At 42.7% G+C, this 27,874-nt stretch overlaps 1 protein-coding gene across 1 annotated transcript; it reads right to left on the reverse strand.

The window, feature by feature from the left end:
* Nucleotides 1-8: 8 nt before the first annotated feature.
* On the reverse strand, nucleotides 9-27,722 carry ZNF488 (zinc finger protein 488). The gene is made up of 4 exons (XM_056352894.1): nucleotides 27,548-27,722; nucleotides 13,322-13,544; nucleotides 8,956-9,184; nucleotides 9-7,041 (listed from the first exon to the last, which is right to left on the reverse strand). Exons 2-4 carry the CDS (start codon nucleotides 13,538-13,540, stop codon nucleotides 5,861-5,863), a joined length of 1,629 nt encoding a protein of 542 aa, XP_056208869.1. The 5' UTR covers nucleotides 13,541-13,544; nucleotides 27,548-27,722; the 3' UTR covers nucleotides 9-5,860.
* Nucleotides 27,723-27,874: the final 152 nt, after the last annotated feature.

A 27,874-nucleotide genomic window follows, 5' to 3' on the forward strand; every position in this document is an offset into this window, starting at 1 on the left:
CAATGAATGAGTAAACAACACTAATGTATTTCTTCTAATGTCTTTTAAGCCTCTTTAATATCTAAATGATCCAGATATACTTTGTTTTCCTAAACACAATCAGTTGTGCTGTCATGTACAAAAAATAGTAGTTGTTAAACCCAACATTTAAAAGCTTTAGCCATCCATTCAAGAACCAAAAGCTATACCATATGGGCACAAATAGCAAATAATTTCTTCCCGTAGTAATATGGTAAGTAATTATGAATAATAATTATGTCTAGAAATTGGAATCCAGCTGGGAAAACAAACAATGAAGATGCATTTGCTGGTGAGTCCATTTGACATCAGTAGCACTGTTAGTTTACTGAAGTGATTGATTTCACTGGAAAATTAATGTGCAACCTTGACAAACTTTATTAATTGGCAAAGTATTATTTACTATTTCATAGGTCATCTACTGGCTAATTAGCATTGAAACTGTCAGGCATGATACAGGCCAGTGTGTTAAAAAACAACTTTTTCCTGTCTTCACAAACAGCTATATCATATTTATTCCCATCTCCATGAGCTTAGAACTTGGACACAGTGTAGTGTAAATTGTGTTAGACTGTACTTTTTGCTCAGAGTAGGACCACAGGAAACTTCTTGTTTGAAGATACTGAAAAGACCAGCTTTCTTATCTCAGAATGGAGGGATAACAAGCAGGACAGACAAGCTATATCCTATCCTGTCTCACTTGAACACAGCGCAGTTGAAAGGTGGTAAATTCAGAACTGACAGAAAGGAAATACATGTAAAGGCAGAGCCTGTAGGACTTACTGAAGCAAGAGAAGCAAGTGCAATTGTACAGTTTAGAAGTACCAAACACTTCAAGAACATCTAGAATTACGATAGGTAACAGAACTTTCCCTGAAATCTGGACGTGCATTTTCAGAACTAAAGAGATCTCTATCACTTATGCAGTCAAGAACATTTTTTCCCACAGCTGCTTTCTGCATGGATCTTCCACCTTCTTCTACAGTGTCAAGGAAGACATAGATCCGGAGTCCTGCTTTGTATGTATGTCCCCCAGGTCTGGCACCACCTGGCATTTTTGATGTGTAAAACAGCTCGAACCAAACCATGACCACAGCACAGTGTGATCAACAGATCTCACAAAAAAACAGACTGTAATTGTATAGAAAATTACACTGCACCGAAAGGTTTGAGCATCAGAAAACTATAAATGTAAATTAGTTATAGAAAATCCATGGTTTGTGGTTTAAATGAGAAAGAAGTTTTGTTAGGGAGGGACAAGCAATTTCAGAAGTGCTCTTCCACAGCATAACAGGAACATGCTGAAACTGCCACCCTTCTCTGTTCTGGTTCCAGAGCTGACACAGACACTCCACAGTTTATAGCACCATTTCCTTAACATCCCACTTAGAAGAACTTCCTAAAGTTTAATCCTAATTGTGTTCCCTTTAAAAGCAGGAAGGAAGGAGTTGGTATATCAGGCCTCCTGACAGTATGATCTTTCTCCTTCAGAGAGTTCTCCTCCAGAGAACTCTAACCAAGAAATGGCAGCCATCTTACTCTTTTTTTTTTTTTGCTACAAAATGATGCATTCTTGCTTTCTGGACAGTGCCTTTCATGTAGTCTTCCCTGATCATACCACAAAAGCTGCCTTAATCCAGTGATTTTCAAACTGTGCTCTGTAGACCAATGAGAGCCACAGACTGCATCAATTAGTGGAAAACTGCCTCAAAAAAAACCAAGTAAATATATATTCTTCAGAAGTGTGTCTGAGTGCCACTTTGATGGAGAAACACATCTACAATGGAAAAAGTTCAGGGATCAATGAGTGAGCAAATATCCTAACATGGCGTTCTCTATCAGTAAACTCACATCCCACTGCAGAAACACAGCCTGAAAAGCTAAGCTTGAAAGCTTTGTGTTATGCCCCTTTCCACTGATCCAGAAACAGATGTTGTGACAAACTGGTTTGATCAAGATGATACAGGCAGTTGCTAGCAAAGACAGGAAACAAACCAGTTCGCATTGTCTCATCCTGTTTAAAAAATCAAAATCTTATATTTCTTTTCTTCCAAGCATTTCTACTTGTAGAAAAGATACAGATCCCTGCTGTAAAATCACAGTATTGCACTGGGGCAGAATGCAGCCTTTCATGAATTCCTTAAGTTGCTTTACTTCTTCATGACCCCCTGCTCTACTAGTAGAGTGCCTTTCCTCCAGCAGGATTTCCTCTCATCTGCACCAATTCAAATGTTCAGACTTCTAGACATAATGGAAAAAAAGCTTCTGGCATGACTCAGTTATAAGAAGTTTGGTTTTCTTTGTCTCGTTAGGTTTCCTTCTGCCTGTGCAATATTTGGTTCACTCAGCTTTAATAAGAAAATTTTTGTTTAAAGACATAAGATCTGCAATAATTTTGGATAAGCTCCCTGGTTTATGTAAGCCAACTTAGGTAAGACGCTCAGTTAAACCTGAGACACGTAAGACATTCCCTGTGCCTGCACAAGGGGCTTTACACAAGAGCTCGTTTTACATATAAGGAATCAAGTCCTGGTTCCACTGGCATCTGTGCTGGTTTGCTGTGATGTCAGCACAGGTGCAGCAGGCAACAGAATATCATATTGATCAGCTGTGTGTGTAAACAAGGCTTAGTTCACAAAGCAGTCAAGTATAAGAAGCAATCTGTTCACTCAATTTTTATGCCAGCAGCCACTGCAAAGTAGCAAGGGCAGTATTGAACACATTTGCCTGCAGTGTGAATTCCATGTTGCAGGAGGGGAAAACCCCAGTCATTACATGCTCAGACCAAACTGCGCTGCCCCTGCAGCTGGAGGATGTGAGGATGGTACCAGAAATAAAGCTGATTAAAAACTGCTTCTCTTCATTTTTGCATTTTGAATCAACTTTGCCACTTCTCGGAACTGGTTCTCTTGCTTGTCTGTGCATAGGAGGCATTTATGCATTGCTTGTCAGCACAGTATGTAAGTTGCTGTGGCTGAGGTACGCCCATAAAGAAACTGGGTAAGAGTTCTAACCTTTCATATTTTTTTTCACAAAGAAAACAACTTCATGACATAAAGGAAAGCTCTCTCTCCCTGTAGCCTTGTTGCTTGCTTAAGCCTCATACCATAAGCAGCATGAAGAACTTTGATCACTGGTGAGACCTCTAAGGATATAGATCTAACACACCATTGGAAGAGGTTTTGAGATTCAGCAGTTGTTTATCAGTGGCTGACTTTCCACACTTTCTCAAGATCACTTACACCAACAAAAAATCAGAGAAAATCTGTAACCAGTGAGATCTGCTGCTGCTTCATTCTGATCTAAATGATATGCCAGGTGTAGCACCCTGGAAAAAGCAGGCCCTTGGAGCAGAGTAACACTGAAGCGATGCACCAGCATAACACTGGGGAGCATTACACAGCTGGTCTTGTCTTTTTCCAGAAGAAATCTGAAGCTAGGTTTCTAATAATAAAACTGTTAAGAAAACATGGCATCTCTCAATAAGTACAGAATAGAACATTTTGCGGCAAAGGTACCAAAAAACCTTTAGACTTATTTATATTGGGCCAGACTGATCGTAAAGTAATTGATGTAAATCAGGAGTAGCAACATAGAATTATTCTGGATTTGCACTGGAATAAATGAGATCACAATCTGGCCTAAACTACTAATGGGAACTGTAAACCTAACCACATACGAATGCTGTTACACCATGGAGTCCTTCATTACACTTTATGGACACTGACTTCACAGTAAACTGGCTGGCACCCAGATAAAACTAGATGGAGTGAAATTTGGCCCATTAAACCTTGCCATAAATATATTCCTTACACAGTAAATGTTATTGGACACAAAATAGAGATGGAAAGATTAGAAGGAAACCACATCATCCCCTGCTCAATGCAAGGTTTTTCCCTGTGCTCCATGTTTCAAAGCTTTTGTTCATTTTGCTTTTTAATGACTCCAGTGAAAGAGCTTCCACCACTGACCTTGGAAAGCTGTGTTACAATCCAACCAGACCTCCAGTCTCAATGTATATCTTCTGAACTCAAAGGCATAATATAAACAGTTTAATCACTTTATGTTGGGAAAGTAAAGCTGGGGTGCACAGCCAGTGGCTGGTCTGCAGTAAGTCAAATGTTTATGTTAATAGTCAGCAGCCATGTTCACCAATAATATATTGGGAAGAACACAGTCTCCTGATTTATAGAAATCTTCAAAGAGATGACAATGAGTGTAATATGGCGAACCCAACTGACTCTTGGGCTGGCTTTTATAATTCAGATGTGTTTACTTGCTGGTACTTGCATTATCAGCCTAGGCATCATCACAGGAACTCAGAGAAAACTTCTGTCCACTGTGCAGCAAACACTGAGCTCTATCATCAGTATGGTGGGAAATAATAAGCAGCATATTGCAATGTCCTTTACTTTTAGCTTGGAAATGAGTGGGGTTTGATCATTCTCTATCTGAAAGGGAATAATAGCAGATGAGGCTCAGAAACAGGCCACAAAAACATCAGACAACCTGAAAAAATACTATCCAAAAGAGAGATGAATGCTCACTTGAAGAACACGTCATAAGCTACCAAGAGTAAGCCCCTAACAGATTAAAAAAGTAGGGAAAGGCTAATTAGGTGAGCTGCAGTAACAGTAGACAGGATTGTTGCTACCCCCACGCACCCAGAACAGTATAAGCTCATCTGCTTCTGAGACTAAGCAGAGCTCAAACCAAAGTAGGCAATAAAAAAAACTCACAAATGGACAGGCTATAGAGAGGATTTGGCACTTTCTTTTAAAAAAAGCTGGAATTGGCCCATGTAGAAAACAGAGGAAAGACAAGATGGTCTAATACAATGCAATTCATGTATCTCTGTGTCATTTTGCGAAGGACGTTCCTCTTCTAGGTGTTAGCAGAACAGAGCCTACCATCCACAATTACTGTGCAGATTCTATCTATCAGTGGCTAATAGTAACTCAAATACTCCAGTTGCTTCCTTTAGAATATCCAAAGCCTGCAAACCACAGGCCAGACTCTACACCCATCAGATCTGTATGCCTGCTAAAGTCACACAGATCTTGCAAGCACACATCAGGCCAGAATTTGTGCTCACTGCCTAGACAATAACATTGACAATAGGTCACATTTTGATACAGATCCAGGTTGATTTGACTTTATAAAAGATATTGCAAAAGTGGCAGAGCATAGGATAGAACTCAGATATACTGATTTATAAGTCACATCCTTTTTGGCGGTCTATCAGTCAGTTGTTGATGATCACAAAGTTCAGACAGTCTTAACTTCAAAGCCAAGGAGACAGTAAGATAGAAGCATTTTACTCAGACTCACAAATCTGATGAGAGAGCCGATTCAGCTAACATAAAGGAGTAAAAGTCCACCAAAGCTGCTAGAAGCAGTAACTTCTTTTCTTTTAGCATACAAGCTCTGATTTTTTTAGTGCTTAAAGATTCCTCATTCAATGAGGTGGTTGTTACTTCTGTATTTACATTGTACTGCACAAACACCAGCAAATCAAATACAAGCAAAGAAAACTGTTTGCAAAACAACAATTTTGTTCCCAAGTCTTTTCAAATCAATACTGTATGTGTATTCATTTCACTCTTTTATTTCTTCAAAAATAGATTGGCAAGGGCTAGGTTGAGTTTTCAAAACTTACAACCAACGCAGACTCTTGTAAAAGTTTTATATTTTTTTGGAAAGCATCTATTATAAATTATTGTAAACAGTGATTTCCTTTAAGAAATTAATGTAAACTCAAAAAGAAATGGATACAAGTGACTTATGTTCCCCTTCTTTATCCAACCTGCCCAGTCACTTGGTGACATCTTTCTGCACAGCTCTAATTATGAGAAGTCATGTGCCGGGATAAATGATGGCGTTCTCGGAAGTACTCATGACAAATGGGGCATGTTAGCTTCTCTTCTCGCCTCCTCTTGCACTGGGATTCAGTTGAGGAGTATTCTTTTTTGTGATGTGACCGCATGTGGAAGACTAAATCAGATGTCATGCGAAAGGACAGGTTGCATTTGGCACACCAGTTCTGGGCAGCCACTCCAAAGGACATGAAGGTGGGAGGAAGAAGAGTCAAGGAAGAGGAGGAGGAGGAGGAGGAAGAAGAAGAAGTAGTGGTGGTTGTGTTTTGTAATTGTCCTCCTGCTTGCTTGGGCCATGGTTCTGAGGTATATGGGAAAACATTGCTCCGAGTGATGCTTGTCTGCAGCATTTGAGCATTACACAAATCACTGACAAAGAACTTGGAATTGAGAAGAGTGCTGCAGCACATAATGTCTGTGGTGGCAATGAGGCCAGACAGCTCCCCCAGGCTCTTTGGTGACTCACTTATGGGATGAGAAGAATTTATTGCAGCTCTTTCTGTTAGACACTTACTGGGTTTGCTGAAAGCACTCTTCTGTTCTCCTCGGGCTCTAGTGGGCCACACAAAGGAGAATGCACTACCGGAGGAGTTCAGCAACACTTCCTTCGATACCTGCTCTTTACCGAGGGGAACCGTGCTATCTTCCTGTTCTGGCTCCTTCAGTCTCTCGTTCCTCACCTTCTCCTTCATCCTCCTGACCTCGGTGAAAGCACTCTGCTTCTGATCTAAAGCATCCCTCCTAACTGACTGCCTTCCTGAACTAAGCTTCCAGAAAGAGCCAGCCAATACATGCTCTCCCCCAGCTTCTTCCTTGCCCCCACAGTTATGTTCTTCACTCAGATTATTGGTTTTCTCCAACAACACAGTCTTCCTGCTCCTGTTGTTCTCAGCCTCCTCAGATTTTGCTCTTCTTTCTCCTGTGAGACCACGGGCATCATCTTTACAAGCTGCCATTTTGACCTCTAGATCCCTTGCCAGGCTGTGGAAATTCGTGGTCTGTTCAGATAAGTTGCTCTTTTCAGTCTTAGGGTTCTGAAAGTTTTTCCATAGCAGGGTGCTCTTCTCTGGGGCACATAGGAAGCGGACATGGGAGAGATAGGTATGCTCACATTTAAAGACTCGGTCACATTCTTGGCATCTCAACTCTGCAGAAACAGACAACAGATGATAAGTTTTGCAAAGGTAGAATCATGTATGGATGCTGATCCTGACCTTGTCATTAACACAAACAAAACACCAGAGACATCCCATGTGTCATACAAGATTACACGTTAAAGCTAATGCCAGTGCAGAATCAGGTCCCTTGCTGCTGTGGAAAATGGTTCACTCATATTTGCATCCATGTGCTACTTGCAGAAATGCTTTCATTTAGATTTTCAAGCCAAGTTTGTATTACCTAAAATGGCCAGTACACAACGTTCTAGATAAAACCATATGGACTTTATAATAATTTGAGGTCTGAACCCAGATTTTGGTCTACATTTCCTATGTCAGTCACTGGCTTTAATACAGGCTGAATGTTAAATTCTGTGTACCCAAACAATAATGTCTTTTAGACCTGGACTCAAAGATTTTGACATGAGCCTCTATTTTCTGCATAGGATACTCCAGAAGTTTAATACCTTTCACAAATCATCTGACTATAATGCTTGAAGCCCTTACTCATGCCAGTTTGGCAAACTGCTGTTGTCTTAAGGCACAGAAAATAATGTTCAAAGTGAAACAATGGCAGCGGTGGGCAGGAGGAATGGGGAACACCATTTCCTTCTGGCCTTCGGATGTTCTGCATCTCTGATTCATCGCAACGATTGATTGCCCGTGAATAGACAGTACATAATTCAGGGACCGAGACACATATGGCACATCCTAACCTTTGCAAACAGCATCCACGCTACGCTATTTCACAACACACAGCAATTTTTAAATGCACATGATGCCAGACCCCACCTGAGGCCTGGGATACGCAGGCAAGTTCATACATTGGTTGTGCAGAACTACAACCCCCTAATTTGTAGGCTCACCACAGCTTAGATCACTTCCCAGACTACCGAAACTGAACTTCTTACAAGAAAATAAGGCTGCTGATTTGGGTGGAACATTATACCTGCTAGTTTACAGTCCTGAGTCTAGATACAGTGTTTCTTGTGTAGGTAACACTTTGCCCTGGTAAATTTGAAGGGCTGACAGTGTGTGTCTACACAAAAGCTAACAGAATACACTGAAATCAGTTAGAATTATTTAGTGGGTTCCTGCTATAAATGTGTCTATATTAATTTAATATAAATTTACAGGCAAGTACATTACCATATACATTTACCAACTCATACTCTTACCAATCTACACCTTTACTAACCAACTGTGTTTAAACCAGCCAAAGGGAATGTAGAAAGGGGTTTGTTCCAATCTAACTAGATCAAAGTTAGTGGAGCAAATGACAGCTGGAGTCAACCCTGTCATAGACCCGACAGTGATTTGCTTGGTCTCTCCATAATCTAGATTTTTTTTTTTTCAACAATTTCTAAGTCAATTTCTTTTAAATCCATAAATTTCTAGCGACATCTCAGAATTAAAATCATGCCCTTTTTCTCACTCCCACTGTGTCCCACTCTAAATAGGCAGACTGTGCTGTATGCAGTACTGGTTGGGTGGTTAAGTACTAGTGTTTTTTTCATTTACAAGATTAAAGCTGAACACTAGCCTATACCTGATTCCTCAAGGAGCTAAAAAAGGCATGTTTCCAATTGGTATTTGAGGCTTTTAGATTCCAAGGTAGTCAGGTGCATAGACTTTCATTACACAGCTCAAAAATTTCAGCATTAGTCACTAGCGCACCATCCTCTGCTAGAAAGTAGCAATGACAATGGCACTGAGAACTGCAAGTTTGTTCTTGCTCTACGCCACCAGCTCAATCCCCAAAGCAGAAGGTCTTTTCTCTTAGCTGATCAGCTAAGGATTTATACGGGTTTTATTTCCTGTATTACAAGATTATTGCATACTAAAGAAGTTGCAGAATCGCTTCAGTGCTCACTGACCCCTGCAGTCAGCAGTTAGGTACTTACCATTGTGGGGACTCTGAGCTTTTATTTCATTGAAACCCAGGAGGCAGGAAAGCTCCTCATCATACCAGACAAGGAGTTCCTCGTTTTTGTTGATTTTCCTGGTAGAGCGATAATATAACTGACTGTTTTCTAAGTAAGCTTCCAGGTTCTGCTCCTTGCTATTGGCAGCTGCTTGTACAAGTCTCATCCAAGGCAGTCCTGTGGGACTGTGCACAGACGTAACATCTACCTGTGAGACAGGACACAAAAAAGGGAAGTTTCAGGTCTTGGGATGCAAAATAGATTTCCATCAAATTCTAGACCAAAGCCTGTTTTCTGCCTCACACAGAGCCAGTATGCCAAAGCTGTGAGCCCAATTCATACACCAGGGTCACCAAATCCAAAGTCATCATAGGGAGAAGGCTTCCCTAGCGTGAGCGCTGGAGCTCTGGGAATACAGCTGCATGGGAGAGAGGAGACACCGATGTTTACACTTAACATCTCATGGCAATGCCAGGGCTCGTATGTTTGTCAGTCTCTAGCTCACTCATGGCAAGGATGATGTCCTCTGTCTGATGAAGGTTGTCCCACCGGACTGTATCAGGCGTGGATCATAGAGGTACGTAAGGTGTGCTCCTCTGCAAGCAGGGATCTCAGTCCCACGGGAAAATGGGATATTGAGTCAGGAGAAGTGCAAGCACTATGGTCTGCAGGGCATGAGATGTGCAGACCCCTGGATCAGTGCAGTGTGAGCCTGGAAAGGAACACACACTCTGGGCAGTTGCATGTGGAGTTTTTCACTGACACGAGAGGGTATGGATCAGGAGGTGCAAGAATAATCTTGGTTATTTGATTCAACACCCCAAGGAGACAACATCTGCATATATAAATGTTTGGATAGATTACATAAAAATTAGATTTTAATAAATACAACTAAGAAGCACTTGCAGGATCTCTTTCCTTTTTCAGAAATAAAATTATACATTCCTATTCCTGCCTTTAATAAATTGATTACATTCATTTCAAGGTATCTAAACAGAAAAAAACTCAGCAGAATACTATTTTTCAATAAATTATTTCTCAGAGTTGGGAGGGGTTGATTTACTTTCAGTATGTGTGCATTCAGAAATACTGAACAAATTAAGTTAAAAAATGTTGTTTGTGTTGTAAGGTCAGGCACTCAGAAGTCAAAAAAATAATATTAAGTCTACTGCTCAAATTAAATTTCCCTTCTGTGTGTATATTACAGCACAATCTTCACTCACATATACTCTTTTCTCCACAGGACTCTTGACTCATTTACTCACAGGCTGACCATGCTCCAGAAATAATACAGCTACAAAACATTTGGCTTTGTCTTCCTCATTCAGTGTGTGGCTCTCATCTTACTTTACTGCATTTGCTCTGAACAGGGAATTATTTGGTTTTTTATAGGTTTTTCCTTGGTGTTTACCACAGCAGATCTACGTCCTCTGCAGTATTTGAAAGATGAGGAAGATTTTCATAGGTTGGAGGCTGAAACACAGGGCGATCAAGGGCAACATTTACATGCACAAAAAGCCTCAACTAATTTTTGAAGCACTCAGTCATTGTTTAGAAAGGAAGAAGTTTGGAAATGAAAAATGTCCAGTGACAAGCATGATCTAAATTTCACCCCAAGCAATGTATAGCTCTTTGTTTTTCACTAATTGCAAGGCAGCCACTTGTTCGTGTTTGGTATCAGAAACAGTATTTTGGCTATTTCTTTCTCTGTTTTTAACTCTGTCCGACTATTACCTACCATAAAAAGTATGAGCAGATTAGTAGCTCCATACAAGAATGAAACATTAAGGGACAAATAGGGTAAGAGTTAATACGAATAAAATAGAAAATAAATCAGCATGCCCTGCAACTAGTTCTCTCTAAATGCCATAGTAATTAACAATGATTGAGAAATACAAAAGTCTGACAGTGACACAAGCACACCCACCCACACACAGTGGTTGTAACTAATAGCTATGACAGAGGCTGTCATTTATTAGTTTCTGTGTTTCAGAAATACCAAGCATCCACCCAATGCCCTAAGCAAAGTCAAAGGGAACACAGCTGCTCCAGGAACCAGAGTGCCAAGGAAAGAGCTGAGAGAGCTTAAAGAAAGTGGAGTAAAGGACAGAACATAAGGTCTGGGTGCTGTCAAGTAGAAGCATGCTCCAGCTTCGGTCTTCCCATGTGTTTAAAGACACTACAAACACTGCAAGTCCACTCTCTTCTGGGGATGGCCATCCCTCAGATGAATCCTTTGCAACCATGTATCAGGTAAAAGCTTCACAGCCCAACAAGGTCAATCACAGCTGGACTATGGAGGCTATGTGGCTTCCTTGACTTGAACGAGGCTGGAGGAGAAGGGAGAAAACAAGACTCTTCCTTGGAACCCACCAAATGCAAGGGGCAGAGGACCTCAGTGGGACAGGTAGCTTTGTCAGGGGCCAGTTTCCTTTGCTGAGATAAATGACTGGCCAGAAAGAGCCACCTGTGCCAATGGTGGCCAAGGCATTTTCTTTGCCCAAGCACACAAATTGGCCCAAGGAGCTCAAATCAGGTTTTCCAAGAGGATGAGAGAAGAAACACAGAGCTCCCTTTTGTACTAAACATGCAAGTTCAAGATGAGGAAACCGTTGTTAGAAATAGTATTCCCAAAGCCTTGCAGGAGTGCTGCCGAACTGTGATGAACATGCACTTCAGCTATGAAGAACCCACTTGCCAAATTACTACTGTGTGTATTGTGTATGTAGCATAGCCAGCGTATCAAAACCCATTTCTTGTTTTGCACCTCAGTGCCATGATAACAACGTATTATCATGATTGAATTGTTTAGTTGTCTACACACAGACTTAGGAGCTTAACAATAGTTCCTGATTTCTGGAAGGTTTACTTTTTATGAGTACCTAACAGGATATGGGACCACCGATTGCATCTGAAACAGCTACTTGCACGGAATTTATGTATTTACTGCCAAAAGACAGAGATCTGAGCCAATTCAGGCATCCAATTTCATGGCTGCATAACAATTACTTTGCTCAAATGTAGCAAAACACTAAAGTCATCCCTCTGGGGGGCTCCTCCAATGTAGAAACCCTTTGAGGCTCTTTCTTGAGTCTACAGTCATTCCAAAACTCCCAGGAGGAATACAGAAATATTCCATAAATAAAGCCTCCTTTCAGGAGGGATCTTTCTCCAAAGAGCTTGCAGTTCTCCTGGAGTACTAATAACACTGCACAAGCAAGCAACCTTCTGCTGGAAACTCAAACAAACAGTCAGAAAAACCCTGAAGCCTCTTCTTTTTCTTAATTTGTTTAAAGCAAAAAGTGTCAAAACAGGTATCTCGCAACAGCTGCATCTTCCATATTACACATACTCCCTGGGATTTCTGTTCTCCAGAACACAGAAATCTTAGCAGAACCTGGATCTCTCCCAGATCCATCCATGCCACAGTGTGTGAGAAACTTGCTTGCCTTCGTAAAACATACCTCCCTGTCTTCACCTAGACCAACGGTGACTGAAATGCACTCCAAGACCCAGAAAAGCAAGGTAAGAGGCCAGCATGAGAAATATGCATTGTCCAGATGAAAATGTTATGATAAACAGGGGCTAGGAAACAAAAAAAAAAGGGAACTAGAGCTGGAGAATTAACACTCAATCACAGTCTTGGGGTTTCTGACTTTCCCTACAGGACAGTTCCTTTTGTTTCACAGACATCTCGCTGTAGCTTCTCTACAGTGAAAAGTGCAGCTGTAACACAGACAAGCATACCGAAGGTAGCTTTCGGAGGTCCATGTACTAATAGCTGTAAGTTGTGGCTGCCTGAAGATTGTGAGGACTAGTTGCCTGCCTGGTATCTTCTAGAGTTCATCCAGCCTGAGATCACTGCCATCGTGCTTTACTTTTATGGATAACTGAGGAAACTGGGTTAACGCTTGCTCAGATCTGTCAGTAAGTGCTGTGAATGTACCACCTGCATGAATCGGTACAATGCCACAGTCTTCCCTCTCTGCTTTTACAGGGTGTCACTCCTCCTGATAAGCCTCCTGTGTCCTTTGTAAGGACGAAACAAAAGTGTGAAGTTTCTAAACTACTTGTCCATCTTTCCTCCTACTCCCGGTCAGTGCTGAAGCAGGCCATCAAACGTCAGCACAGAAGTGGGTCGTATTCTTTCTGCAAAAGAAACAGTTTTCACTGAGATCCCTCCAGTCTACAGCTCATAAATCAGAAAGGCACTGCTTTCCCCTTTCGAAGGAGCTGTTAGTTGTGCTGAAAAAAAAACAAAAATCTGCCCCTCAGCAAAGTTACCTTCTCAGGGATGGTGTAACCCTTTTTTGTATGATTAACGTTAAATGCTGCTTCCTCCTACCTTAAATACATAGTGGATGTTCCTTCTCTCAGAACATTTGAGAGCAATAAAAGCTACAGTGTCCAGCAGGGTGTTCTGGAGCATGCATGGTCCAAAAACAACTTCTTCAGGAATATCTTGTGTGGTATGAACAGTAGCCAATATGTCCGGAAAATGGTGATGCAGAAGTTTGTTGTCACTTGTCCAAAGGAATTTAGGCAAAGATGTAAGTTCCATCATAAACCTGTAAAATAAACAAGAAATCACATTTGGACTAAAGATGGAAGTGGAAGGGGGCATCACTACTTACAATGTAAAGACTTCCAGGAGCTGTAGGTGAATTTTAAGAGCATGCCAGGACATTTTTGCTTACAAAGTTTACAGCTATACTAGCATCCAGTTCAGAAAGCAAAAAATAACTTTGCACTAAACCAAAATCTTAGGTTTGTAAACAAGTGAGTTTCTCTTTTCTGGAATAGGCAGGCACTCCAAGAGTTCAACTCCTGCTACACTGCTACTCTCCACAGCCAGGAATAAGAAGGTTTGGGAACAGTAAGCAAAATTTTCAGTGAGTGGAACTCAACTTATTCTTTTTCAGCATATTCTTAGATATCCTTCTTACTTATTCGTAGTAGTTTGTAGAAGTGTGAAGAAAGGTAGAGAAGCAGAACACATACACACACAAAGAACCCCAAGCATTTCTTGAAGTGCATTTTGAAAAAGCTGTGTTTTTTGATTTGAGTGTGCAACATCAGTCTAGTTTCTGGTTAAGCCAGTACAAAACCAGGAATAACCTGAGTCCCAAGTCTATCTAACCTGAATGCACACAATCTGTGGAGATTGACAAAAATATTAATTTCATCCCGTCTCAAAATACATGTGAGATCTTACTTATCTGCTGCTGTTCAGAAAATCTCACCCAACTATGGCTCTTTGCATGGTGATACTCTTTGCATAATGTCAGTAGAGTTTGCTGTCTTTAGAGGACAATTTTTTCTGCCCTGAATATAGAATATTACATTTTTCGGAGCAGAGGTGATTTCTACAATATGAGCCACTATCTGAGAACTCTGCATACAGCGAAGAGGCAAGTTTGAGTTATTTGTCATTCTAAGCTTCTCTACGTTTCTAATAAAGATATTGCCACCTCCAGCTCCCAGCTGGAGGTCATGGAAAAACCTTCATTTATGCCATCAAGAGCTGGATCAGGTCCATTAGGCAGAGAAAATTAAAGAGAACAGCAACAAGCCCTGAAGAGGTCTTAGCCTAATAAATACTGAGATAGAAGGGCTGAAGATCCATTCTAATCTTTCTCACTCTCTGCCAACAGAATTGATTTGTTACTCACTGGCTCATGACTTAAACTGAAGTGATATAAAGTGCTCAGGAGAGTTGCACTGATTTAACTAAATCAATTTCTAAATCACTATAGTTAATCCAGTATAATTTCTTCCTGGTCGGCAAGGTCTATGGCCCTACCCTGAAAATATTAAAATACGTGGTTACATATTCAGTAAGTAGTAAACATCTGAAGGATGAAGGGCTAAATCAGACAACCAAGGCAAAGAGTGGAACATAAAAGGTAAAAAAAAGGTTGGGAGGCTTGCCAGAGGTTAGTTGCTCAAAGAAGGATAAATTTGGTTTCTGCTTTCTGTTAATGGTGAGTTTCATTATCTGGTATCCCAATAATCTCCTAAAGTTACTGTTGGTGTGACAACAGAATGATAGGATCTATGTATACAATTCTATAATATATCAAATCTACCTAAACAAATGCAATGATATTCATGTGTATGTGTGTGTTTCCATTTAAACTACATATCAATTTTTAATAAATGTAAACAGTCAATTTATTTTAAATAAAACAAAACCCAAAAACCAATCATAAAATAAATTTGAGGTCTAAAATGCTTAAAACTCTCTCTAAATAAGAAAAAGTTTAGAAATAAATTATAACCTGCGCCAGTTGCTATTCTAAATAATTCACATTCAGGGAATTCTTAATCTTTGGTGACATTATTTTACTTACCCACTTATGAGCCTAGAAGACAACTCCTCTTACTAAGATTTCCTTTCCTATGAAATTCACCTGAATTTCTCCATGTAAACTCAGAGAATGCTGTGCCTTGGCACACTGCTGTCATCCAGAGGAAGCAGAAGCCAGGGCCCTCACAGCTGGGGAAGGATGCTGGCTCTGGGCACGCACGCTTCCCCTGGGGAGAGGGTGGGTGCTACCTGTCAGCAATCAGCCTCTTCCTCCAGAAATCTCAGCCCAAGCACAGATACAAGGGTCTGAAGAAGCTACCTACGCTGCCTGCTGCTTTCCTCTATTGCAGCAGCTTTTCAAAGAGGACCATAAACCCAACCCTAACACAAACCATTTCTCCAAGACTCAGAACGTGCAGATACCCAAGAAAAGCTCCTAAGATTTACGTGTAACAGCACCATCTAGTGATTTCGGCCATAACAGAAAGATTCACCCGGGGCAGGACATGCTTTAGCACTCTGCAAGGTTGGTCTGCAACCACCAGCTCCCAGAGCACAGGCAGAGCCCACACCTCCAGCCTGGGCAGCTCCTGGGAGCTCCTTGGTGAAGGTGGCAGCAGTTACCAGCCATTTGTGTACCGCTTGCTGTGCTGCCTGCTCCCCTGTCCCAAAGCCCGGATACAGAAGGGCTTCCACACACCCAAAGGGAAGGGCAAGAACAAATCCCCTGGGCACAGGAGGCACTGCCCGTACACACTGTCCCACTGCTGCAGGCTAAGCCTCCCTGCTGGGGTGGGAGTGGGAAGCCATCACTCCTCATGAGGAGCACAGCCGATGGAGGTGCACTTCTCCCCTGCTCTGGGCTGTTCTACCACCCCAGGAGCTGCTGGCTAGGCACTCAGCCTCAGCGCCTTGAGTCATGAGTTGGGCAGTTAAGCCCCCCTTCACTGTACCAGTAACTCTTACTCGACTAGGGCAGAGAATGGCACTGCCTGTGCTGGAACTCCCATGGACTGGCCAAAGCAGGGAAGAAGAATGGAGACAAGCGCTTCTTCACTGGCAGCCCTGGAACACTCCTGCCTGATTGCAGCCTGAGTGGTACACCCAGAGGAATGGTAACAGTGTTCTTGGAATTCTTGAGAAAATTACGAACTCGGGTTGCAGCCAGGTTGCTGATGACCAAAGCCAACCATCTCACAGCCCCATAAACAGCCGTCCTAAAGTGACACCCCTTGAGCTCTCCTGGACCGCAGCAGGCTGTGCCCAGCATCCCCCTCTGAGCGGGACGCCACTCAGAGCTCACAAACCACCAAGTCTGTGACAACAGGGGGACCGGCGTGGAAAGTCGATGATGGGGCCTGGGCTGAAACCCCTGCTCCTCCAGGCTCAACCCTTCAACCGCTGAGGAATGCAAAAGGCATTTGATATATTTCACTGAACGTGGGGGCAAACTTTTAACAGGTATACTGTTGTTATAATACGCATTGCAAGCTTGAAGTAGTTAGGTTATTTTTTGTGATTTAAAACAAAAAGTATCTCATTGCTTTGTAGCTAAAATCTTACAGGTAATCTTGAATTGTGAATAAAATCTCTTCCCCCCCCCCCCCCCCCCCGCCCTCTGCCTCTTCCCTTTACATCCAATCCATTGTCCAAGTCTGAGACTAGGAATAGACCCAGCTGCACCCAAACTCTGTGAGAGTTTAGAAGGGGGGGTCTACTCCAAACCTCGTGACTCAGCAGGAGGATCTCCTTTACCCTCTTACGGCTTTGATATGACTCACTTTCAACTTGATTTATCTCTGTGCATTTACTCCATGTAGTAAGTAATAGAGTGAACCTTGCCATCGAATCTTGTGTAGTCACATTTTCACAAATTCATATTAAACTTATTTCACTCAACTCTTTGGTGGTAATTTTTTAAGTGACCTGACCTAACCAATTTTTATGCTACACTGCCCTATGGCAAAGGTATCTGGCCACAGGGTAAATAAATATTTATTCTCCAGCAGACAAATCAGTGTATGCATGTCCTCAGTTCCATTTAATTTGCCTAGACTGATGGGAGATAGGAAATGCAGGTTAATAAGGAATATCAGATATTTTCTAACAGATCTTTCTTCTATCCAAACTTGAGCATCCTTCAAATGCAATATGCCATTATGTTTTGCTTGTGACTTGTGACTTTTGAATTAGTCAAAATCTGTAATGGGCAAAAAAATCCCCAGAACCTACAGGTATAAATGTTAAAGTCTCAAAGTGATGCCTTGGCAGCTGTAGTCACATTCAACCCTTGCACAGAAGGGTCAACTTTTTGAAAAGTGAAAAGGATGTTCTATGTGTACACAGCAAATGGGCTCGTTAACCGTTAGCCTTGTGCCCAAAGCTTTCAGCATGGGAAGATCAACCTCCTCCAATAATTTGTCGAATGCACCATCTAGTGTAACATCTCAGTATAACACAAAGACTAACCAGCAGCAGGACATCCCCGAGTCCCTGGTGTCCTTAGCGTGTTGCATGACTGCAGCTTCTGAGTACCTTGTCGGGCATGAGTTGCTTCTCTCCTGAGAGAGTCATTCTCTCTGCCACCCTCTGCTGAGACAGGAGGCCAGGTGCCTCCAAAGGCACGGGGGTTTATAGGGTCTGGTCATGGTTACGTCAGGCAGGGAGTGTAATTTAAATTGACATTGTTGCCTTTTTGAAACAGAGAAGGTAGGCTGAAGATGTGCTGCTGGTACTTAGAGTGGAGAGTGGTTACACTCTGCAATGTCTTTAGAAGAAAAAGGGTGAATCTTTTTCCTACCATCTCTTAACAGCATGAGAAAGCTCTTCCCTCTGCATGGACGAGCTTTCAGCTTGTGGAACAGAGGCAAGTGCACCATCTGAGGGGTAACAGCAAGCAAGCATGACTGTACAGCTTTCAAAAATGAGCTACTACCTCTGCAAAGAGATGTGCTGCATCCTGGGGGAGTCCTGACCTGGGCCAGCACTCATTCAGAGGGCTCCATCGGAAGGTGCAGATTCATCCACAGGACAGTACTGGAACAAGTCCTGCCTCCTGCACAGGTGAGGGGTGGTAGGGGCTTGTGTGGTAACTGCAGCCCTTATCTTGGCGAACTGAAACACTGATCTCCTCAGAAGTAAAGACTAAGTCTTGAAACATGACTTGAGAGGAGACAGAGAAATTGAATTGATTTACTTTCTGAACACTCTGGTGGAGCAAAGGAAACACAACAGGTGAGCTGAAGGGAGATAAAAGGACCACAGACGACAGGAGTAAAAGGTGAAGGGAACTAAGTATCTATGAAAGCTTCACAAGCATCGCTGCAATATTGTGGCTGGATTGTGCAACTCAGCAGCTGCAGCGTGAAAGAGGGTACACACACGCATGCACACACAGACAACCTAGGCAACGCATTTCTACACTGCAAACTTTTTAAAATCACTTTTTAATCGTTGCTGTTAAAAAAACTTACCAGGCTGCATGGCACTTTTTAAGAAAATTTGCTAACATAGATTTTACCTTTGTCCCATAAATTTGAGGATGGTAGTGTCTGAAAAGTGTACCTGGAGGTGCCTTTTCAGCAAAGCTCAGGAAAGTTTAGCGGTATCCCAAGCCTAAATCTGCCCGGTGCTCTTCCCCTAGTATGTCCAGTGAAATGCTTATTGATACTTTACAGGAGTAAATCTCAATGGGCTATAGGCATGAGATTGCCCAGGGCCTAATCAGCTCTGCTCTTTTCAGTCCTACCACCACTCATCGCAAACACAGAGACAGCTGAGAAATGACTGTGTGTAAGGTCAGGTTCGACAGCTGCCGGAGGGGCATCTGCTGGATTCTCCGAGGGGTCAGCAGGTGTCTGAGCTGTGGCAGCATGCAGTGCAGAAGGCTTGCTGCATAACAGGCAATGCAACCTCATAGCTTGAAAGCACCAGCACATAGCTTGGCATTGCTGAAATATAGCAGCACTGCCTGCAACGCTTCAAGCAGATGACAGAAATGAGCTAAAACAAAGTAAGATGATGTGCAAGCAGGCCAGAATATAAATCTGAAATGCCTCTCAGTTTGGAAGGAAGTTTGATTTGGATCTAAAACAACCTCTACATGTTTTTCATGTGGTTATAATCTAAAGACAAAACTCCAGCCACAGCCAAGAATTCTTGGGTTTTGCCAAATTTTCCTTAGTTTTCAGGAACGTCAGACTTGAACCTGAATGAGAATTCTACACCAACCCATGAATCCAGTAGTTGAACTCTTGTTTAATTCTAAATCCTGTCTCAATGCAAATCTCACATCTTTGCCACCAGTCTTCATAGTCTAAATCAAGTCATTAAGAACCTACAAATAGAGTCATGATGAGAAACGGAGAAAGCATACTAGAATGCCTGGCATTTTCCTCTGATGGGCTGAAGTAGGTGAATTTCTCAGATTCTTCACAGTGAGTGAAGGACTGAGAAAATGATCATCACAAGAGAATTCTCCAAGACTTCACATAACTGATTACTCCTGCCTTATGTTAATGATTTCCACATTTTGGCTACCTCCTTTAAGGAGCTATAATTCTACTGTGCTCCAATTTCTTACAGATTTGCTAGCTGTCATACATCCAACTAATTCACTTTTCTTCTACTAAATAGCAAAGTTTACAGAACTCTGTCACAAGCCTCTTTGTGAAGGTCATATCTTCAGCTCTGTGTCATGCAGGCAATGATATGTTTGCCTCAAACTGCCAGTGCTGGGAGTGCCATTGCCTCCCAGGGACACGATCCCCCTCATGCAACATCATCCTGCTGTTCTCACTCGTGTTCTGCATAAGCAGTTCCTATCCCTCTGGGCTCACCCACACATGCCTCTGAAAGGCTGAAATAAAATTAATATTTATAGTGCTTTAGAAGCACACTAGAGTCACATCACCTGTTGGACAACGGGTACTCTCCATATTCTATCTGTCACAGATGCAGATTCTTCATATGGATGAATTTAGGGACTTGCTGTTTAATGGACTCTTCATCCCCCAGAGAGTATCTGATACACATATACCATGTCCCTGAGTGATGGATTTTGCATCTTGATTTCTGAGAAGTGTGACAGATCTGTCAAACAACAAGTACCTGTGGGCAGGCAACTCCCTATGCATTATGCAATTATGGACGTTCCATCAAAAAGCGCATGAAACAGTGCTCACAGCAACTCTCCCAGCCTGCGCACTCCCAGAAGCAGCACACAAATTGCTGGTCATCTTTTGGTTCTCTGAATGCTCTTCCAAGCTGGACCCCTGCAGAAAGCCTTCTCCTCCTCTCTCCCTATTTCCTAGCACTTGCATATCATCCCATTAACTAACTAGGGTTGCAGCTTCTGCCTTCCTGAAAAAGTTTTACGTAGCTCCCTCAGCTCATGAGAAAAATGTTCCTAGAGCAGGGAAGCCAGAGAAGGGCATAGTAACAGTTCTGAGCTAATTTTCAGATCCCTGATTTTCTACTATATGGCCTTCAGATGTCACTGCAAGCTCTTCTAAGAAATGTCTGAAAATTCCCAAAAGCTGAAAGACCAGTTTGAGCAAGGACTCCCCTGCCTCCTATTTTCATAGGAACTGTGGCCTCACTTGGAGTTTCTTGGTGGTCATAAAAGCACTGGTAGGCTTGCATAATACTACGATTGACTTTGCAAGTGTTAAGAAAACGAATCAATCACCTTTGCAAGAGGGGAACCTTTTCAGTCAGAACTTAATTAGTTAGTTCAGCTCTTCACAATCATAAATGGAAGGAGATAATAAAAATTGTTTCTCTTAAAAGAATTTGACTTTTTTTAATGTCAATAGCTTCTTGATTTCACCTTTACATTCCATTTTATCTGTGGATTAATTTGCATACAGTGATATCACTTTCAAAGCAAGTATCCTAGTTGGAAAAAAAAAACCCGCACCGAAGTGACTCATAAAAACTAATGAAAACGTTTGATCCTGGACAGCATCATTCCACAGCCTCCACAACCATTCTTACATCTACTCCAGACTTTCTCCAGAGCAGGGATTAATGTAAAGAGTATGCCTCTGCATTTGCCATGTCAACAAATCTGAAGGAAAGAAAAAAATAATAATAAATACTGGAACCATCATTTACTCCACCTTTTAACTTACTCCTCTCTACAAAAAAGCATGACTGCATTTTCCCTGAAGCGCGTAACCTGTGACTTCATGCCAATGCACTCCTGTAGCCGTTGCCAAAACTGCCTTTGATTTCAATAGGAGGTCTGTTGGTCTGAGGAATCCATGATCAGACATGCAGTGTCATGCACAATAAACTACAAATATTAAAGGAATTGAGCTGATGCAGACAGAGTGCTTCTGTCTGCAGCATTTATTATTCTCTGTTGTTATAAGGAACTGAGGATTCTTAACAGATGAAGGGAATTCTAAGGGAATCAGAGATGGAAAAGTGAGAAAATCCACTTCCTGGGTTTTAGACATTTCCTTTCCTTCTGTGCAAAGTTTTATTCTTATTTTCATTCAAGTTGTGAACTGCAAAGAAGAACCAAAACTAAAACTGAAGGAAACTGGCAGGAAATTAAAGAAAGGAATAGAGAATTCTTGTTTTAAAAGATAAAATAAGTAATTCCAGAACGCACAAAATAAATCCTAAAAGAAACTGCAACCTGCTTCCTAAACGTGTTAAATCACAAGCTGAGAAGGTTCTTTTAAAGCATGAAAAGTCTAAACAAGTCATTTCTTTTAGCTCACTGCCACTGCAAGACAGAATTTCTGTGCTTCAGCTTGGGTGCCAGTCTGGGAGCTGCTTCGTTCTGGGCATGAAGGGGTTCCTTCATAGTGCTGAAAATCCCGCATACATGAAGAAAATTGTACAAGTATACATGGAGAGAACAGGCAGATATAGCTATGTGCTGCCCATTCCCAGTCTGTTTGGGATGAACAAAGTGAGCTGTGGGTTTGCTACCCCTCAGACAGCCATTGTATCTGAACCAGTGTATACAAAAGCCTTAGATTACCTTAGAAAGGAAGCAATTGCTGTTGATTAAAAAAACAAAAACAAAAACAAAAACAAAAACAAACAAAAAACAACCACGAGTCATGTCACTTATTTTTGAGTCTCAAGTTTAGCAACTTGTCCATCTTTGAGAAACAGCCCATAGAAAATACTCCTTGAATTTCCAAGCTTTGGGTATGGTCTCTCACCCTCCCTTTTTCACTGGTGGCAAATTTGGATCCCAGTGATTCTGCACAGAAGCAAAGGAGCAGCTGATCCAAAGAGGGCCCTTTCCTGCCAGTGAGCCACTTCCCATCTATGTCGTAAGAAGAGCCCAGTTAGCACTGATAAAATAACTGAGATAATGGTAATAAAACCTGTGGAGACTGGATTTTTTTTTTACTGTCCAGGGCTACAACTGGGGCATACTGTGAGTACTTCTCAGCTCCTCATAGCCCTTGATGTACTGCTGCTCTGAACATATGCCCTGTACTCCTGGGATGACTGTCCCTGCAGCTTGCCTGAGCTAGGCATCTGGGAAGAAGCAGAAGGAAATACAACTATGCACCAAGGGGGAATTAGCTGACTGCAAAAATGAACTGAATCTAAAGAGCGTGGAATAAAATTGGGACTGAACTAGCCTGACGCATGAAAATGGTTTTCCCTTGGCATACCAGGCATCCCCAGCTTTGACCATACCTTCCTGTACAGCAGCTGCACAACTCTGACCTGACAAACCCCTAAAAAGAGCGGGTAGAAACAGGGAAACTCGCTGCCTAGCATCCCCTGAAAACAACATGAGGCTGCTCAGGGTGAAGAGCCTGGTGTCTGCTTTGAGATTCCAGAAATTGGCTCCTTCTGGAGGTTTTATTGTGAATCAGAGACCTCCAAGCTTATGGGGTGCTCACAATTTTGTTGTATAATCAGGGAGCAGTTCTCCAATTCATACTATTTTAAGGCTCTATGGTCTTTAGACTGTCTTCCATCACCTGAAATCCCCAGTACATGCAATGTAAACTGACAGCTCTTGATGAACCATCATTGTATCTTGGCTGGATACCCAGCCTAGTGAATCATGAAGCTGCCAAATCTTTTTATTATGAACAATCTCTCAAACTTCAGTGGGAATAATGAAGAAGACAGAGCTAAAATCCCTGCTTGGAAATAAGTAAATACCTCAAGCTCCACATTTGCCTTAAGCAAGTCTTGTGAAATACAGCAGCCATTTAGAAATGCAGATTAAAAGAACATCTTCCAAGTTTCTTCTTATTTTCACTGAGGAAAGGGAAAGTTGCAGTGGGCTCACTCACGATGCCTGATAGCTCACAGACACGTAGAGTAGATGCAGATTGAATCACTTCTCCAAGACCACCACAAGGATGCAATTTCCACTCTTTACCTAAAGCCTAGGAACAAAGTGCCTGCAACTGAGCATCAGATCTAGCCTGATAAAAAAAATAAAAGAGATTTGAACAAGTCCCAGTAGAGTTATGTACTCTAGCCCCACTGACTTGCAAATGGCAGCTTAGCACCAAACTTCCCTATGTTCTTAAGAAATTTCCACACTGAACCCTATTTCTACTGCCACCATCTTCCATGGCAGGAAGAGGAATGGACTGTCCCACATGGCAAGAAAACCTGGTTAATACTGATTTGCTGGGATGTGTGACACATCCATGCCTGCATAGCTCCACGTGAAGCCTTCTTTGCTTGGCAGACCTTGTAGTAAACTGGAGGGTTTCAATCTGGTGGAACATGAGTGACAGAGTCGCTGAGGTCTCTGTTCCACACCTCCCAGTGTTTGAATCCAAGAAATGCATGGCAGACACTGGGAGGGCTCTTGATGTTTCCAGCTGGGCGATAAGCAACAGTAACACCATCCTGCTCTAATTAGACAGGATGAAATATGTGTATTTTCTGCTCTCCCAGTGGTTCAGACAGACTGGGTCTAGGAGTTTGGCTCCATGTTGCATAAAATGTCAATGCCCCCTTCCAGCTGGGCTGGCCCCAGAGGCAGAATTAGTGCTTCTGTCTGGCACTGCGGCTGATCTAATGGACCCTGGTGGATGGTACTGGCTTGCACAAGTCAGCCATAAGTCAGACAATCCACCTGTGGATAGAAAGGAGTTTGTACAGCTCTGTAGTCTGCTGGCTTTCACAGACTACATTTTTGCATGCAGGGCACTGTACTGAAGGGCTGACTCCTCACTGGGCTACAGCTGTTCTGTCTAATGGAAGCATTACCTTCATCCACCGCTTTGCTCTTGTGGTTTCAAGGCCTAAGACCTAAACAACAGAGCTCCTGTAGGATAATGGGAGCATGTTTTAACTCTTCAGCCAGGCTTGAGGATTCTCAGACTGTAAATGTTATGAATTAACATAATTTCAGCTGCATAGTACATGCAGTACAATGTTTGGATATATTTCAGTTCAGAGCACACAGTATTTCATATTCCACACCTGAACCCTGCTAGTGTTCACCTCAGAGACTTGGTCTGATTTCTGCTCCCGCCGCTCTGGCATTCTTCACCATTCAGCAACAGACACAACACCCCAAAATGTCGCAGCAGTTTTGAATTTTATAGGGGACAACCAGGAAGGGAGAGAAAGCAGACGTAAAAATGCCTTTACTTTTCTAACACCAAAAAAAGCACAGAATAAACCCGTGTTTTAAAGAAACAAAGTTATTCCATGGGAGGGGGAACAGAGCAGGCAACTAGTCACCTGTCATCATAGTGTAAAACAGTTACTTGTCACACAGATATGTGTCTCCACTTTCAGCAAAATCCACGTTTGATTCACGTAAATAGGAGGATGGCACCAAGGCAAATTGTGCTAACAAATTGCCACCAACCACAGCGCTTGTGCTAACACATTTGTTCTCACACAGATTTGTGCATTTGTTCCTTCAGGCAGGCATCAATGCAGACAAAACCACCATTCCCTACACGGAGCCACAGGAAACAGGAACAACCAGCCAGGCAGCTGAACCACCAACGCAATCCAAACACAGACAGAACGAAAAGGTGTAACTTGATAAAACAGTCACAAATCATTTTTCCTCTCTCTTATAGCTCACATTCGTGTCTTCTTTTCACAAATCAAAAGAATTATGTTATCTGATCGACGTTCAATATATATAAGGTACATTCTTGTTTAACAATCCTGCTATTAATTTTTGGTAGCTCTTGATTTAAAAAATGTTATTCTATTCAAATGTTTCTTATGAAACTAATATATTGGTGTGCAAGCATATACATATATATATGTACACATATATATACACGCACATAAACATTAACAACTATACATATAGCTATACATACAGCTATATAATCTTCTGTGGTTTTGCATGTTCATCTGTATTTGAAGAGAAACATTTTAGAACTAAGAGCATTCAATTTCATGTGGTTAATACTGGAGATTTCTTCAACAATACTAAGTAACATTAACTTACATTAACCTTATTTACATTAATGCTAAATTTACTACATAATGTCAATCCCAATAACAGCAAGTAACTGAGCTGAGGAACACCATGAAATGTGAAATTGTGAGGAACAACATAAACAACAGATTTTACACTACAGTGAAGCAAAGAAACCTTTTAATGGAAAGTGAATTCTGTAAATTAAGATAGGTCTGACTTTATAAAATAATGTTCCCCCACAAAATACTTTGACCTGGTGTTTATTAATAGCATTTGCAAGTAACATATGTCTGTGTTGCAGGAAAACCATACTAACTGATTCACAGCATGACAGACATGGAAATATCCGCATATAACATACTAGGATTTAGCCAAGTAATTCCCTCTGCAAAATTTTCCATACAATCTCTAATTCTTTACATTGAATTTATTTTTGTACTTTCTCATCTGGTTATATTATGTTCAGATAATAGAAGCTAAAGTAGTATTTTGACTTTACACTAATATTTCTATGGTTATAAAGCTGGTTTTTTTCATAAGGTGGTATCTCTACAGAGTTCTACAAGGCAGTCCTACTTTGCTTTGAAATACTGAAATGCTTAAATACTGAACAATTTTGCTTTTTCAAAGAGCAGCTTATGCTTTGGTGTGGTTTCACACATGAAAAGAAATAAATCTTAAATTCAATCTCCCAATCTTCTTATTGCCTAAACAAATCCCTGTCTCTAGTACGATTCAATAATGTTCACCATCAATAATATCACCTAGTTACCATTCAATAGATGGTAACAAGAGGTGTCAAACACTATTTTTTTCATTTTTAAAAGCCAAAATAAGAGATAGCTCCTGAGCAAGGATTTATTATTAAATTCTGATTTTCATGCATAAGTGCAACTGCTTTTTATTTAAGAGCAACTATATTAAAAATCTAAAATATGTAAAAATAATGTATTCCATCAAGTTTTTATTAACGTTTCTCCCAACTAGTACTTGTCGGATCACAGAATAGTCATTAAAATGCTTCAAACATTTCTACTAGACTGAATTCCTACAGAAACCTTTTCATGGAAGGATTTGCAAATGTAAAGATCAATGTGACATTTTAAAGTGCCAGCAATAACAGCTTGTAACTTACTTAACTAGTAGGAAATTTCTGCCAAGGAACATGGATATCCTTGTATTAGATACAAACAGAGAATAACAATGCGAGCAATTCCAAAGAAAGTTCATCAATTTCTGAAAAGCAATTAGACGCTCAGTAAGTACCTAAAGCCACCACGATGCGATCACCTGCCGAAGCTGGAAGCTGCGGAGAGCTGGAAGCAATAGAGGGGCGAGTGATGCTCGGCGGGTCTGGGCGAGCGAAGCGGAGCCGGGAGGGGAAGGGCCGCTGCCCCCGGGGCTGGGGGGCGCCGCCTGCCCTCCGCCCTCAGCCGCCCCCGCATCGCCCCCCGGCAGCCTAAGGACGGCACCCGCCGCACCGGGGGCTCTCCGCGGGGCCCCTCGCCGCCGCATCGGAGCGGGCTGTGACAAGGTCGGGGTTAAGCACTGGTCACCACGGGGCATCCCCGTGCCCTCGCTGCTCCCCGGCAAGTCCCCGCGGGCAGCCCGGCCCCCGGTACGGCAGGTCCCGGCGCTGCGGCAGCGCCCGGGCGGGTCGGGGGCCCCCTCGGGCCGCCTATCCGGCCCCGTCGCCCCCTCGGTGCGCACCGGCCGCCGGCACGGCCCGGAACGCCGCGGGCCCCCGCCGCCGCCCTTCCCCGCTCCGGGGGGGGCCGCGCAAGCCCGGGCGGGAGGCACGGCGCGGCCCCGCACCCACCCGCCGAGCCCCCTCTGCCCCGACCCCCGCTCACCTGGGGGTCCAGCCCCGGGCTGTCCGCGGACAGCGGCTCTCCGGCACCGGAGTCCCCGCCGTGCCCGCTTCGCGGGGCGCAGCCCTCCCCCAGGATCCCGCTACGGCCGAGGCCCCTCGGAGCCCTCACCCCACCGCCGGGGCCGCCCGGCCCCCCAAGAGCTGCGCCGGCAGCCCCCCGCCGCCGCACCGCCCCAGCACGGCGGCATCCTCCTCCCCGCCACGGCTCCCCGCCCAGAGCAGACCCCGGGAAACGCCTACCGCAGCGCCTGCCCCCGGCCTCCCCCCGGCACCCGGCCGCCCCCCGCCCCCAGGAGCCGCTGCCACC

The sequence above is a fragment of the Falco biarmicus genome, chromosome 9 (genome assembly GCF_023638135.1).
Source record: "Falco biarmicus isolate bFalBia1 chromosome 9, bFalBia1.pri, whole genome shotgun sequence".
Classification (NCBI taxonomy): Eukaryota; Metazoa; Chordata; class Aves; order Falconiformes; family Falconidae; genus Falco; species Falco biarmicus.